Source organism: Loxodonta africana, chromosome 20 (genome assembly GCF_030014295.1).
Source record: "Loxodonta africana isolate mLoxAfr1 chromosome 20, mLoxAfr1.hap2, whole genome shotgun sequence".
Lineage (NCBI taxonomy): Eukaryota > Metazoa > Chordata > Mammalia > Proboscidea > Elephantidae > Loxodonta > Loxodonta africana.
Genome location: NC_087361.1, coordinates 55,070,036 through 55,085,221, shown reverse-complemented (window position 1 = coordinate 55,085,221; position 15,186 = coordinate 55,070,036). Strand labels below are relative to the sequence as shown.

General features: G+C 47.0%; 1 protein-coding gene across 1 annotated transcript in view; it reads left to right on the top strand.

The window, feature by feature from the left end:
• The window catches only part of URB1 (URB1 ribosome biogenesis homolog), an 87,810-nt gene that overhangs the window by 48,271 nt on the left and 24,353 nt on the right, over window positions 1-15,186 (top strand). The window contains exons 21-28 of the mRNA XM_023548464.2: window positions 205-384; window positions 2,185-3,040; window positions 4,752-4,953; window positions 5,588-5,774; window positions 9,730-9,788; window positions 12,023-12,216; window positions 13,281-13,391; window positions 13,905-13,968. Of these exons, the coding sequence (XP_023404232.2) occupies window positions 205-384; window positions 2,185-3,040; window positions 4,752-4,953; window positions 5,588-5,774; window positions 9,730-9,788; window positions 12,023-12,216; window positions 13,281-13,391; window positions 13,905-13,968 (1,853 nt within the window). The remainder of the gene's footprint in view (window positions 1-204; window positions 385-2,184; window positions 3,041-4,751; window positions 4,954-5,587; window positions 5,775-9,729; window positions 9,789-12,022; window positions 12,217-13,280; window positions 13,392-13,904; window positions 13,969-15,186) is intronic.

Below are 15,186 nucleotides of genomic sequence, written 5' to 3'. Positions count from 1 at the left end.
TTACTTGAGAAGTGGCTCTGAGGTGACTGGCGCTTACAGACACTGCGTGTGCGGGAATTGCCGTTTTCAGTGCGGCTCCCTTCTTGACTCTCATTTTCACTGTGTTGGTGATTGCACCTTTGGTGACACGGGGACCTGGCAGTCGTGGTTTGGGTGACTGCCAGCCCTGCCCTGGTCTGAGGGGGCATGCTCTCGTCCTCACAGCTGGGCAGGAGTGTGGGGCCACCCCTCGTGCAGCTCTTCACGGACCTCCTCCGGAGCCTGCTTGTCCACTGTGAGCAGCTGGACGCCCAGAACCAGCAGAGGTGTGAGGCTGCCCGGGCTGAAGCCGACCTCTTCTTGGACATGGAGTCCTTGGCCTCCCTGGAGCTGACCAGTGACAAGGTACCTCTGCCTTCCTCAGGGGTGTCCTGTGGGCCTTTTCCTGTAAAGTCACACATGCTGGCTTTTCCCCCACGCTGGAGGTAATAATACACATGCATTCTAGAAGTGTAGGAGAAAGCAGGAAAACACAGAGAAGATAATAGAAGTGACCACAACACCCCCACCCAGAGGCGAGTGTGATGTGCCTTGGACATCCTCGTTCTGTGCGCATCTCCCGCCGCAGGGGGTGCTCCCTGGGATTGTGGGAGGTGTGCTGCTCAGAGACTCAGAGCGAGTATTTCCCTTTTACGTAGCTGCAGACTGTGTGGAACACAGGAGGGGCGGTGGGCAAAGCTTTTCACGGTGAATGCACCAGGGAGCATTGCTCTGAGGAGAAGAAAGCCCTTTGTCTCTGGCCCATTGTCAGGTGAAGCTGGCTGTTAATTGGCGCCAGGGTGGGTATTTCTCTTACAGTTTACCATCTGACAGGCATTGCTGGGTTCAGGAAGCAAATGTGTTTCTTCATTTCACAGTCTGATTGAAATACGCAGGCTCGTCTCCAAGTTGGCTCTGAGGGAATTTGTTGTCATTAGCTGCCGTCAAGTCAGCTCCGACTCACAGCGACCCCGTGTACAACAGAACGAAACACTGCCCCATTCTGTGCCATCTTCATGATGACTGGCATGGTCCTGTCTGTGTTGTGGCCACCGTGTGTTTGAGCACTTCCAACCTAGAGGCTGATCTTTCAGTGCCGTATCAGACGATATTCTGTCATGATCCAGAGGGTTTTTGTTGGTGGATTTTCTGGAGTAGATTGCCAGGCCATTCTTCCCTATCTGTCATAGTCTGGAAGCTCCTCTGAAACATGCCCGCCATGGGTAACCCTGCCAGTATTTCAAAAACAGTGACACAGCTTCCAGCAACATGCAAGCCACCGCAGTACAACAAACTGCCAGACAGGTGATGACTTGTTGCCATAGGAACAGCTGTTAGCCTTACAGCATGGGACCAAGCAATCCTGCTGTGTAACGTGCTTTTTTTTTTTAAAACTGGCAACACTTGTTAGGAAAGCTTGACAGACTTCTCTTTTCTTCCCCTAAGAGTAAACAAGGACAGAAGCTTTAGTCCTGGCCTGGGGGCCTCGTGTGACATTGCTGGCTAGAAATCCTTTAGCAAGGCTGCTTAGAACAGTGGAAGCAGAGCTGTCTCTAATCCTGCGCTTTCTGATCAGTGGTTTAAACTCAGTTGTCTCTGTCAGAATTTGTTTCTTAGGATCACTTGAGGCTCAGGGTTCTTCTGAAAGCAGAGACTGCATTGTCTTCGTTCTGGATGGTGGATAATCCTCCTTCCCCAGACATGTGGTCTGTGCTAAGCCGTGATGGCCTGCCTGACCAGGAGAAACCCACAGCGCAGACATACTTAGGAGGGCAGGGCTGCTAAGGAGGAAGACAGTGGGTGATTGACCTAATCTCATGCCCGTGTTGCCACCTGGGAGTGACCCTGGCGAGCAGTTTGCTGAACGGTGAACGCATCAGGTGCACATGGGCTCTGCAGTGCTCCGACCAGATCACAACCTAGCCCCCGCACTGCTCCCTGTTGCACGTGGTCACATCACAGCTGGCTGGCAGCTGTGGCTAGTGTGGAATTGGGGTGTGGCAGGCACCACTGGGGCAGCATCTAAATTCAGACTCGAGGAGGGTGGGTTAGCAAAGCTGCCTTTCATTCTCCATCAAGCGGCAGTACCTGATACTCATCTGGCAGCTGTTGCCCCTGCCCGCCCGGGTGCCCTGGTGACACCTCTACTTTGCTTACTCCTTCCAGACGCTGGACGGGGTTCTCACGGCCATCCTCAGGCATCCCACGCTGGAGGGCTGGTTCCTGGCCCTGGAGCAGCAGGCCCTCCCCCCACACACCCTCAGCCCCATCCTTGTGAAGCTCCTGGCAGCCCGTCTGAGTGCAGGGGTCCTTCAGCTGCTGGTCACGAGTGCCCCGATCCTCCGGAACACTGGTCAGCAGGGCCTGCTCTGTAGGTACTCAGAGGCCATCACGCAGAGCGTCCTGAAAGAGCTGCAAGCCAGGAGGGCGGGCCCGGCCACATCACTTCCCAAGGCCCTTCCACAGCTGGAGGCCTTGCAGGCACTGTATCCATACATGGGGGGTGCCCAGCTCCGTGAGATCACCCTGGCCCTCCTGGCCCTGCCTGAGGCCTGCCTGCTGACCCAGCGGGCCACGAAGTCCCCCGCGCAGGGGAGACACTTGAACGTGCTGGGGAAGACCCTAGTCCAGCTGCTGACCAGCATCCCCCAGGACCAGCCACCCAGCGGTGAGCTCCTTTGGGCCTCCGAGTACATGAGGGGCCTGGGGGTGTTGCTGCCCGCACTGGCCATGGAGGAGCTGGACACGGTGTTCCTCCATGCTCTGCAGAGAGACCCTGAGCTGGCCCCCGTGGTCGGGGTCAGCCTCCTGGACTACTGCCTGGCCCAGCAGACACCGGTGGCCCTGCACATCGCCACCCTGCTCCTTCAGCAAAGCTGTACGCACCTGCTGCGGTTTGAGCTCTGGTGCCTGCGGGCTGGCTCCAGGCGGGTCATACAGGAGGACCTGGATACCTTCCTGCCCCTCATCCACGCGTACCTCCAGTGCCGATCTTGCGGACACTTCACACGCCCAGCAGGAGGTATGGACTGGCTTTGGGTACCCAGAGGGGCCAGTGAGGCGAACTGCACGTCCGTGTTTAGACGCAGGAATTTTATGTCCTAGGGTGTGGCTTCATTCCATTTCAGCGTCAGACCCAGCTCTGAAGATTCAGAAATCCTGACTCGACATGGCTACCCCAGCCTTCCAGCCTCTCGACCTTTTATGTCTTGAAGGGTCCCTTGTGCCCCTTTAACGCCAAGTTACCCGACTTGAAAAGTGGATGAACAGCTCTTGGGGCCATTGTGGTCTGGGGGACAGGGTCCGAGCCAGGGCTGTGTCTTGTCAAGTTGAGGGGTCATTGAGGGCTAATCTGTCCTCGTCCTACTTTCCCATCTGGAGGGGAGGCTTTGGGAAGCTGATACTGAACAGAGGTGGCTCTCCCTTCCTCCTTCTCCACCTGCCGGGTATCTCATCTAAGGTACCTTTTGAGCTTCTCAGATTCAATCTATTTGTCTTTTATCGTATATACGAGTGATTTTCGCTTACTACCGTTTTGTGTAACTTCATGTCAGTGATGAAATACTGTTTTATAGTTTTTTTTTTTTGTGGTAGTTACGTAACATGGAGCCCTGGGTGGCACAGTGGTTAAGAGCTTGGCAGCTAACCAAAAAGTCAGCAGTTCAAATCGATCAACTACTCCTTGGAAGCCCTATGGGAGCAGTTCTTTTCTGTTCTATAGGGTCGCAATGAGTTGGAGGTGATTCAACAGCATTGGGTTTGGTTTTGGTTTGGTATGTGTAACGTAATGTTTGCCGTTTTAACATTGTTCACATGTATGATTCAGTGTTATTAGTTGTATTCATCGTGTTACACAACTACCACCAGTATCCATTTTCACATTTTTCCATCACCGTTAACAGAAGCTCACGAAGACAGATTTTTTTTTTTAAGTAACAGAGCCCCCCACCCCCGCCGCCGGCAGGAGTGGGTTTCTAGTGGGTCCTCTTTGCACCTCTCTTTATGAGCCCGTGCCTTTGGAGTCTCAGTCCCTTGTAGTCCAGAATGTTGGGACAGTAGCCCCCCGACCCACATCCACAGTTTCGCTTTCTACGGCTTCTGTTACCCATGGTCAGCTGAGGTCTGAAAATCTTAAATGAGTAAAACCCCACCCAGTGTGATGAAATCTCATGCCTTCTGGATCCATTCTGCCCAGGGACCACATTCACATAACTTTTATTAGAGTATATTGTTGCAATTGTTTTATTGTATTAGTAGTTATTGTTGTTAATCTCTTATGTGCCTCACTTACAAATTAAAGTTTATCATAGGTTTGTACGTGTAAAACAAAACACAGTGTGTATAGGCTTTAGTACCATCTGAGATTTCAGGCATCTGTGGGGTTGGGGATCTTGGAACGTATCCCCATGGATAAGGGGAGCTGTTGTACTCATGGTTTCATCATGAACTTAGAGTCAGGGCGTCACACCTAGGGTCCACTGGATTAAAGAGTATCTGTTAGTGTTGGCTGGTGAGGTGCAACCAGTGTTGTGCCAGCTCTCGGGGGAGGCTGATTTATAGCACTTGCCAATTTCTGCGATGTAAACACTCCTGCCATGGCCGATAGGCCACCAGTGTGACGCTAGCCAGCTCGCAAGATTCCTAAAAATGTAGCAGTCAGCTCTTGGGCGTGGAATGAGCCGGCACCAGCACACCTCTGGGTGCAGCTCTCTGTCTCTGTGTCTCCACCCCAGTGTCCTCTGCTGTCACGCCTGTCTTGAGGAAGGCCCTGTGGAGGCAGCTGCAGAGCAGCGTTCTCAGTGCTGATGACCCCCCAGAGTCTGGGATGCATCAGGAGGTCCTGTCCCAGCTGGTCCCGTTCGCAAGAGCCAAGGATCTGGGAGTCCTCATGGACCATTTGCCCACCTTGCTTCAAACTCCAAGCAATCACAAAAGGTACGAAGGCTTAGATCATTTGATGGCTGTTCCTCTCCCCTTTCCAGTCTCCATTTAGTGTTTATGAACTAAGCTACCGATGAATTGCAGCACTCTAGTTGTGCCAGTCAGTGAGAAGACAGCCCCTGTGCAAGCTCTCCTTTCCACCTGTCTTGGCTGGAGCAAGCACATCTCACAAGGGACTCCTGGTTCTGATTCCTGTAGAGCAGGGGTTCTCAACCAGGGATGATTTTGCCCCCCAGGGGACATTCGGCAATGCCTGACATTTGTGGTGGTTGTAACCGTGAGATGGTGGTGATACTGGCATCTAGAGGGTAGAGGCCAGGGATGCTGCTGAACATCCTACAATGCACAGAATAGCTCCCACAACAAAGAATTATCTGTCCCAAAGTGTCAGTAGTACCAAGGTTGAGAAACTCAGACAAAGCCTGGCGTATATCCCCTGTCATAAAAATTGTTCCATGTTTGATGAGAGGTGGGGAAAGTGTGTGATCCCTGTGATTGAGTCGTTTGGGGAGCAGGACTGAGGGCAGGAAGGTAACCGCTGTTCCCCTATCCCGTATGGCCCGTTGTAGCCTTTGATGATATGTAAAAGCTTCTCCTGTAACCTTGTGCCATTTGTCTTCTGCTGCAGTTGGATCGTGGCTGACTCTGTCTCAGGAGTCTTGGAAAGGTCAACAGAAGAGCTGCATGCCTGGAAAAAGATTCTCCTGGAATCTTGTATTAAATGCCTGATTGAGTCTTTCAGCAGTAGGCAGCAAGATGGGTACGGCACTCAGGATCAAGAGAAGCAAATGCTGCTGAGGTTAAATGAGCTGTTGGTAGGTGTCTTGTCTTCTCTTAAGATGACGATTAAGTACTTAAGGTAAAGAGTAAGACAGACAAAGCTTTACAAACACGTTTCAAGCCAGGTGGCGTGAACGTGGCCGAGTGGGAAACGAGAGGTGCCATGTCTAGGAGGCAGAGTGGTGGGTGGGGGGCGACCCCGGAATCCTGAGGCATCTTTTATCAGGAATGCATGTTGCGTTTTGTCAAATGCTTTTTCAGAATCCGCTGATAAGATCCTATGGTTTTGTTTTTTAGTCTGTTAGTATGGTGAGTTCTGTTAATTGAGGTTTCACCTTCAGCCATTTGGCCGTGATGTAGCACCCTTTTCATGTGTTGTTGGATTTGATTTGCTCATATTTTGTTAAGAACTTTTGCATATGTGTTCACGACAATCATTAGTTTGTAACTTTATTTTCCTGTAACGTCTTCATATGGTTGTAGGTGCAGGGTAATGCTGGCCTCATGAAATGAGCTGGGGCAAGTTTGTATAGAATTGGTGTTATTTCTTTTTTAACTTTTTATTTTTAGAATTCACCAGTGACTCTGGGGTGTTCTTTTGGGAAAGGTTTTTAGGTACATATTCACCTTATTTAATAAACGTAGGAGTATTGAAGTTACCCATTCCTTTTTGAGAAGCTTTTAGAGTTTGTGACTTTAAGGAAATAGTCCATTTCATCTGAGCTAATGAATTTATTGCCATAAATTTATTCATAGCATTCTCTTATTATCTTTTTAATATTTGTAGAATATTTAATAATGTCACATTTCTCATTCCTGATATTAATTTGTATTTTTTCTCTTTGTTTCCTAATCAATTTGGCTAGAGGTTTATTAACTTTATTAATCTTTTCAGTGAACCAGCTTTTCTTCCTTTTTCTCTTGTTTCTCTGTTTTCTGTTTCATTGATTCCTTCCTTGATCTTTATTTCTTTTGTTTTGCTTTCTTTGGGTTTAATTTGCTGTTCTGTATCTGATTCTTCAGGATGGAAACCAAAGTCATTGATCTTTCTATTGTTGGCTTGTTACTGCTGTAAATTTCCCTCTAGATCGCGCTTTTGTGTCCTCCCACAAATCTTACTGCTTTCTCTTTTCATTTTCATTCAGTTATACTTTCCAATTTCCCTTTTGATTTTTTTCTTTGGTCTGTGAGCTGTAATGGGTCGCTGTGAGTCAGAATCAACTCAACCGCAACAGGCTTTAGGAGTTGTTTAGAAATGTATTATTTAGTTTTCAATGATGTGGAGGATTTTCCAGATACCTTTCTGTTACTGATTTCTAAGTTAATGTCATTGTAATTAGAGAATATATTTTGCACGACCTGGTCCTTTTACATTTATTGAGACTAGTTGGAAGCCCTGGTGGCCCAGTGGTAAAGAGCTACGTCTACTAACCAAAAAGTTGGCAGTTCAAATCCACCAGGCACTCCTTGGAAACTCTATGGGGCAGTTCTACGCTGTCCTTTAGGGTCACTGGGAGTCGACTTGACATCAGTGGGTTTGTTTGTTTGTTTTTTAATGGTCCAGAATGTGGTATGCCTTGGCAGATATTTTTGTGAACTATTTTTGTGATTTTTTTGTCTGTTTATTCTGTCAATTATTGAGAAAAGAATACTGGAATCTCTGACTATAATAGCGGATTTATCTTTCTCCTTGCAGTTCTTTTGGTTTTTACTTCATGTAGTTTGAAGCTTTGTTTTTAGTTGTATGAGTATTTAGGATTTTATATCCTTTCGATGAATTTATCTCTTTATTGTCATGAATAGCTCTCTTTATCCCTAGCAAGATTCTTTGCTCTGAGATCTATTTTGTCTGATATTAATAAAGACCATTCAGCTTTCTTTTAATTAGTGTTAGCTTGTCTTTCTCCATGCTTTTATTTTTAACGAGTTCATGTGTTTATGTTTTAAGTAAATTTTTTTTGTAGGCAACATATAGTGAAATCATGCATTTTAATCCAGTTAGGTAATCATTATTTTCTAATTGGAGTGTTTAGACCATTTTCGTTTAATATGGTTTTATTGGTATGATTGGGTTTTCATCTGTCATTTTGGTATTCATTTTCTTTTTGTCTTTTTTGCTCTTTGTTCTGACTCGATGGCACCTGACAGCAACATCCAAGAATATTTTCATCATCCCAGAAAGTTCCCTTGTGCCTTCTCCCAGTCAATTCCCTTTCCTCCAAAGCAACCACTCTTCTGATTTCTATCACCATTAGTTTTGCCTGTTTTAGACCTTCAATTTAGTTTTCATTTATGATTATGCTTTGAATCATAGAGTCTAATCATATAGTTTGTACACTTCTGTGTGTCTGGCTTCTTTGATTTAACATGATGCTCTTCAGATTCATCCGGGTTGAGGAAACGAGTAGTTTGTTTCTGAGTTGTATTCCGCTGTACGATGTTTACCTCTTTCCCTCCTGAATGAGTATATGAGGTTACTGTTTTTTTGTGAAAATAAAGGTAATAGATACTCATATTGCAAATGTAAGCCGTGCAAAAAAGTATAAAGAAGAAAATAAAAAGCCCCACTACCCAGAGGCCATCCCATTACAAGTTGGGTAAATATCTTTCTAGGATCTTGCTGTATATGAATGGCATGTGTATCATAAAATTATGTATAATTTTATGTATAAAGGGAATCACACCATAAAAAAAATTTTTTTTTTTTTTTAACGTGCTGTTTATAGCCTGGCTTTTTTTTTTTTTTAAGCACGTAAGCGTATTTACAGATTTTTCTGTGTCAGTGACTGTGGACCTTCACTGGCCTTGTTAGTGGTGTGTGGTGTTCCCAGGGTAGATGCACCATAATGCATTTAAGCAGTCATATGTTGCTAGACCTGCACATGACTTCCTCCCATGTTTTTGCTATTATAAAAAATGCTATGATGAACATCGTCCATGGTCCATCTTTGTGCATTTGATCAATTCTCTGCTTGGGGTAAATTCCGGAAAGAGGAACTGCTGGGGCAAAGAAAGTATGTATTTAAAAGTGTGATGAGTTTCAGGTGAGACTCGGTTGAGAGTCCAGCTACCCTTCAGTTTCCTTCAGCCTCTCCTGGTGCCGTGGTCTCCACTGCCCACCAAGAGCCTAAGCACATCCTGCCCTTCGCGAGTCTCTGTTCGTCCCCTTGATTTCCCCTTTCCTCTGAGCTCTTTGTGCATTCCTGCTGGGACCCAGTGACCTGGGCGCTGGGTGAAGGTTTCTACACCAGTGATCAGGGGGTGTCATTTGCTGTTTAATAAAAAGCTAACTGCAGGTCAGTTAGTGCTTTCTGCAGTGATAAAAGAAAAAACAAAAGGACTACTCAGGAAATTGCCTTTGGCCATTTGGTGATCATATGCTAATAAAATATCAGAGCTTCCAGTGGAAGTAACAAAAGTAAGAAATAACTGCATGGATTGTTTGGGTAACTATTTTTTTACAAAAATGTGTTGTCATCAAGTCAATTCTGACTCATAGTGACCCTGTAAGACAGAGAACTGCCCCATAGGGCTTCCGGGGAGTGGCTGGTGGATTTGAACTGCTGACCTTTTGGTTAGCAGCTGAGCCCTTAACCACTGTGCCACCAGGGCTCCTTGGTAACTGTATCCCATATTTTCTGAATGACTCTCATTTTAATTCCGTGTTCTGCATTTTAGTTTTTGTTGTTTTAGGATCAGTCTTTGTTCTGCCACCTGCCCCTGTAAGTTTGAGCTATCTCCTGTTCATAAAACATCACATAGAGAGGCCTGAACAGAGGTGACCCCGGGTAGGCTTACAGAACCTTAGAGCAGGAATAGTCGTCCGAGCTCCACTTTTTCAACTCTCTGATCCCAAACTTACAGTGGGGAATCGAGGCCTAGAGAGGCAGGTGCCCTTTTGAAGGTTTCACAGCTCTGCGGGCATTTAGTAGTTTTTTCAATTAATTGAGGTGTCTCATGTTTATTTTTTTTGTTTCCTTTTTTCCATAGCTTTCACTTAATGAAGTTGATCCTGGTGATTGGCAGAAATTTGTGAAGACTGGGCTCAAGTAAGTTGCTATTATTTTCTTGGTGCCATTTAGTAAAGGTGTGATAACGCGAAGCCAGTCTTACAGTTTGTCATTAACGTATGTGTAGAGCAGCAGGTGTCATCTCGTTTTAGAGAAAGAAGTTGTGGGCTTCTTAGAGGTTAGGTGATTTGCCAGTTGACACCAGTGTGCTTCTGCTGTTGACGAGAGAAGTGGCCCTTAAAAGAGTGAAATATTTTAAAGACACAGAAATGTGCAGCGAATAATGCAGCATCCTCTTTCCTCCCTCCCTGAAGGTCACCACTCCTGAGGTTGAGGTTGTGTTGTACCCATGTGGGTTTCTGTGCTTTGATTATGTGTCATTGTGTCTCTCCCCACAATAAGTCCTACTGGTTAGTGGGCTTAATATTTTACATGAATTCCCAGCCAGTGCACCTCACAGGCAGCCACCACTCATCTGTCAGCGGAGGTTTGCATGTTGCTGCGATGCTGAACGGGTTTCAGTGAGCTTCCAGGCTAAGGAAGACTAGGAAGAAAGGCCTGGTAATCTACTTCTGAAAACAACCAGCCGGTGAAAATCCTATGGATCACAACAGTCCAATCCCCAACTGATCATGGGATGACGCAGGATCAGGCAGCATTTCATTCTGTTGTGCGTGGGGTCACCATGTGTTGGGGGCCAACTCAGTGGCAGCTAACAACATCATTCTGTGTATGTTTGTATGTCCCTTTTTTTCATTTAAATGTTTTTTATTCATCCACATTGATACATTCATTTTTTAATCATTTATTTTTATTGCTCTGGCACAGTCCATCTTGTGACTGCACCATAGTTTACCTAACCAGTCCCCTACCAGGGGACAGCTAGGTTATTACTTTTTCTTTTACAAATATTCCTGCAGTCAGCATCACAGCATCACAAACTCTGCCCATGTGGCATAGTTTCTCAGCGAGGGGGCACTTGCTAGCTGTTAGTGTGGACACACCCTGGTTTTACCTGATGTTCACATTACTATCCAGAGTTGTTGAGTGAATTTGAGGGAGTTCATTTTTCCCTCATGGCCTTGCTAGTACTTGATGTGGTCAGGCGCTTTTGTTTTTGGCAGTCAGAGTTGTGAAATGGTGTTCGATTGTGGGTGTTAATTTCATTTCCCTGTTGTGAACTTGAAATGCTCAGAGAAAAATGCTTTATACCACAGGAGAGAAAAAAGTGAAGGTGAGTCAGGTATTGATTGACAAGCTATCACTTGCCATTATCATTTGCTCAGTCTTTGGTTAATTTGTGTTTCTAGAATGCCCACTGTTTGCTAAGTAATTCTTAACATTATTTGTATATGACTGCAAGAAGTTGGTCTTCCTAGAGCATGGTGCTTTCATTCTCTGGGTGGATTTTGAGGAGCTTTAAGGCACAGAAAAGGCACACTTCTGAGCCATTCAATGGGTGTTCTGAGCTGAACAGCAGGAACGAGGGAGCTGTGCTTGAACAGGAACTCAGGCTGACCTGGCGAGGTGGACCGGGAGGCAGAGAGGGTCATCTGTTCTCAGGCTCAGCTGTTTTCACATAAGCAGGAAGGTAGTTTTCTGTTTGTTGTCAAATATGTAAATACACATCAGTCCCTCCCTCGTGTTCAGAGGTGCACCTGGCCGTGGGCAGGCGAAATGGGTAGATGATAAAGCAAGTTTAATACAATGTTAACGGTAGAGCCTACTGATGGTGGCTGTAAGTTCTCAACTGTGAGGCATGTTTGAAAATTTTCTTAATAAAAGTTTAAAAAAAATTTTTTACTTGTTAAATAAAATTCTGTTTTAGTGAAGCTCAGGAGTCCCTGAATGGTACAAACAGGTAATGCATTGCTTCTTGTTGTCATGTGCCATTGATTCCATTTCGACTTAGAGCAAAGGACAGAGTAGAACTGCCCCATAGGGATTCCAAGGCTGTAATCTTTACAGAAGCGGACTGCCACATCTTTCTCCTATGAAAGCAGCTGGTGGGTTTAAACCACCGACTTTCAGATAGCAGCTGAGTGTCTAACCGTTGCGCCAACACCAAAACTTTAGAGGTTTGAGTCCACCCAAAGCTACTTCTGAAGAAAGGCTTAGTGATCTGCTTCTGAAAACTCAGCCACTGGACGCCCGATGGAGCACAGCTCTGCTCTAACACACGGGGCCGCCATGAGTTCGTGTTGACTTGGCAGCTGGTGGTTTTTTTTGTTTTGTTTTAGTGACACTCTATTCCTTTGGCTGTTGCCTTCTAGATCCCGATATCAGGACCACGTGTTTTTAAAGGCCCTCCATGCTGCCATACAGCTTTTATATTTGCCAGAAAGCCCGCTGTTCATGAAGCTTCTCCCCCTCCCCACGGTCCACGTGATGCTCACCCAGCATTCTCTGTTCTTGTCAAGTATGCTGAAGTCCCAGGGAGAAGAAAACCCAGACAGCCAAGTAAAAGGTGACCGTCTCCCCACCCTCCCATTTCATATACAGGTTTTACCGCCTGGTTTTGTCACCTAGCTGTGCAGTAGCGCTTATCTCCGCATGTTCTGTCCGTCCACACCCAAGAAATGTTTCCTTGGACAAACACAACGTAGACCCCTTTTCAAGGCGTCTTCTATCTTGCATAAATGTGTTTGAGGTCTTGATGCTTTATGGGTGAGTATTAAAATCGAGGAGTTATGTGGAGATTAAGAGGGGTGGGGAAAAAAAAAGTGTGGATGTCTGACCTGAGGGAAATCGTTTATGTGCATAAATCTTAATGGGAAGATTGAAACTAATCAAGGGAAAAGGGTTGAAACGTACCCGTTGACAGTTCAGTGCTAGAGAGAGCTTCAGTTAACGTCTAGGTTTAGGCTCCACCCCAAATTCAGTCAGGGTTTAATTAATGCCCACGAGTCCCCAGTGTGGTGTTGGCCCTGACAGATGCCAGAGAAGACGTTCCCAAGGTTCCTCCCTCTCCAAGCCATGTTCTGGTTCCAAAATCCATCGCTGTCGAGTCGATCCTGACTCACAGACCCTATAGAACAGTAGAACTGCCCCCTAGGGTTTCCGGGAAGCGGCTGATGGATTCGAACTGCTGACTTATTTGGCTGTTAGCGGAGCTCTAGAAATCACCACAAAGTCATTCTGTAAGAAACTGCTAAATTGAGGAGGGCCACAATCCAAATTAGTAGTGTGGGTGGCGGGAAGAATAAACAGGGCTTTGACCTTCTATTCAGGCAGGAGTAGAAATATTAGAGATTTTGGTAACATAATCACAGGGGAAAATGCTTATTAAAAATCTAGTGGCTTAAAGTTTGGGAGGAGAGTGGAATGAGACTACTAGCAGGCCTGTCAAGGACCCAGGAAGGGAGACGATTGTTGAGATGTGTTTGTTTAATTAAAATACAAACAAGGTGCAGGGAGAGGACAGAGAAGGATGTTGGAAGAACTGACATCTTTCCTGAAACACTTGGCCCTCAACTTGTTTTGAGTGTGCACCACCGCAGGGTTGTACATTTAAGTGCTATTTTCTTCCAGAAGCACTCGTGGACCTGATGTTGACAGTGGTGAAGTTGTGCCCCTCTGTCTGTGAAAGCAGCCACTTTGCAGTGTTACTCGGGGCCTATGGTGCCACACTCAGCGTCCTGGGTGAGGGTGTGACCAGGGAGTATGTGAGGAAGGGTTGTACATGACCTGCGAAGTATGTGAGCATAGGGAGTGTGACCAGGGAGTGTGTGAGGAGGAAGATGTGACCCGGGGAGTGTGTGAGGATGAGGTGTGAACCAGGGAGTGTGAGGATGGTGTGAATCAGGGAATGTGTGAGGATGAGGTGTGGCCTGGGGAGTGTGTGAGAACGAGGTGTGAGCTGGAGGGTGTGTGAAGAGGAAGGTGTGACCCTGGGAGTGTGTGCGGATGAGGTGTGACCCAGGGAGTGTGTGAGGAGGACGGGGTGTGGCCCAGGGAGTGTGTGAGGAAGAAGGTGTGACCCGGGGAGTGTGTGAGGACAGGAGTGTAATCTGGGGAGTGTGTGAGAATGGATGTGACCCAGGGAGTATGTGAGGACAGGGTGCAATCTGGGGAGTGTGTGAGGACATGGTATTGTATCGTGAGGGGACGTATAAAGAATTCAGCTTCCTAAGCTGACCATCAATTGACTTCCAGACCAGAAGATTTTACTTCTCCTCCGGGCATATGAGAAGAACAGTGTCAGCCTCATCAGCTTCAGGTGAGCACTGGCCAGAGACCAGGGCTGACGCTCGGGACGTAAGCTCGTACTCAGCATTTTCTCCTTCCTTTTTGGTTCTCAGGACAGGGTGAAGTCCCTTAGCTCACACACGGGCTCCAGCGTAGGCCGCCCACCCTAGGATAGGCCCTTAGCCTACCCCAGCCTCAGCCGGCTGCCGTATCTTGGTTTGGTTTTGATTTTTCTGAAGCCCTTTCTCTCTTTTGCTTGACTTTAGATGGAAATGATGTGTGAGATGGGGGTTTGGGGGAGAAAAGTGAGGAGTGCAAACTGGACATTAACTGCTCTCTCCCCTTGCCTGTGTGAGGGGGTCTGTCTGTCTGTCTCTATCTCTGCGTCTGTCTTGTCTCCTCTGGGTTCCCACGGGCTGCGCCCTGGCCTCCTTGGCCAGCACACCTGGGCCTCGAGGGGCTGGGGCCAATGCATTTCCTTGTGGGTGCTGCTGGGGCTAAGAGGGGACGTGTTCAAATGTGCAGTTCGTGGAAAGCATTTTTGACTTCTCTCCTTTGCTGCCCTAGAGCCTTAGTTTCTCTTTATGTCTTGGGATCAGCACCCTAACATCAGCCCAAGGAGTGCATGAAGAAGGGCTTTATGTCGCCACACGGGAAGCGAGCTGACTGGGCCAAGAATAATGGTTTAGGAACTGTCTACAGTAAAGAGAAGACTGTTTCCGTTGCAGCACACCTTTTATTTCAGGGTACAGTCTGTATTAGCCCAGAAATCCCCCTCCAAAAATAGATTAAAAAACAAAGACATCTTCTCAAGAATTCCCAGGTCTTGGTTAGGCTTTCTCCCCTTCTTCCTCTTACAAGCTGGCCTCACCTTGCTGCCCTATAGTTGGTGGTATGCCAGCTGTGCCCTTTCTGTATGGAACAGTCCTGTGTACATAAGGGAGAAGAGAGCATGTTGGAAGCAGTTTTTATCACAGCGAAGAGAGGGCTTCTCTAACTGCCCGTTTTTGCATCCCAACACCCTCTAATCAGATATGAAAGGTCAAGTGAGTAGTCCCGTGAATAAAGGGTTAGAGTTGGCGGTGAAGGGAGTCCAGCCTCACCTCCCAGGAGAGAGCATGAGTAGGGCATGGACTGCTGTAGCTGAGAGCCCGGAACTCTCTCCTCAGGGCAAAGCGAGTGTCCCTCCAACACACATACTCAGACGAAGAGGAGGCTGAGTTTGGGGGTGTGCCGGGGCGCGCTGGGA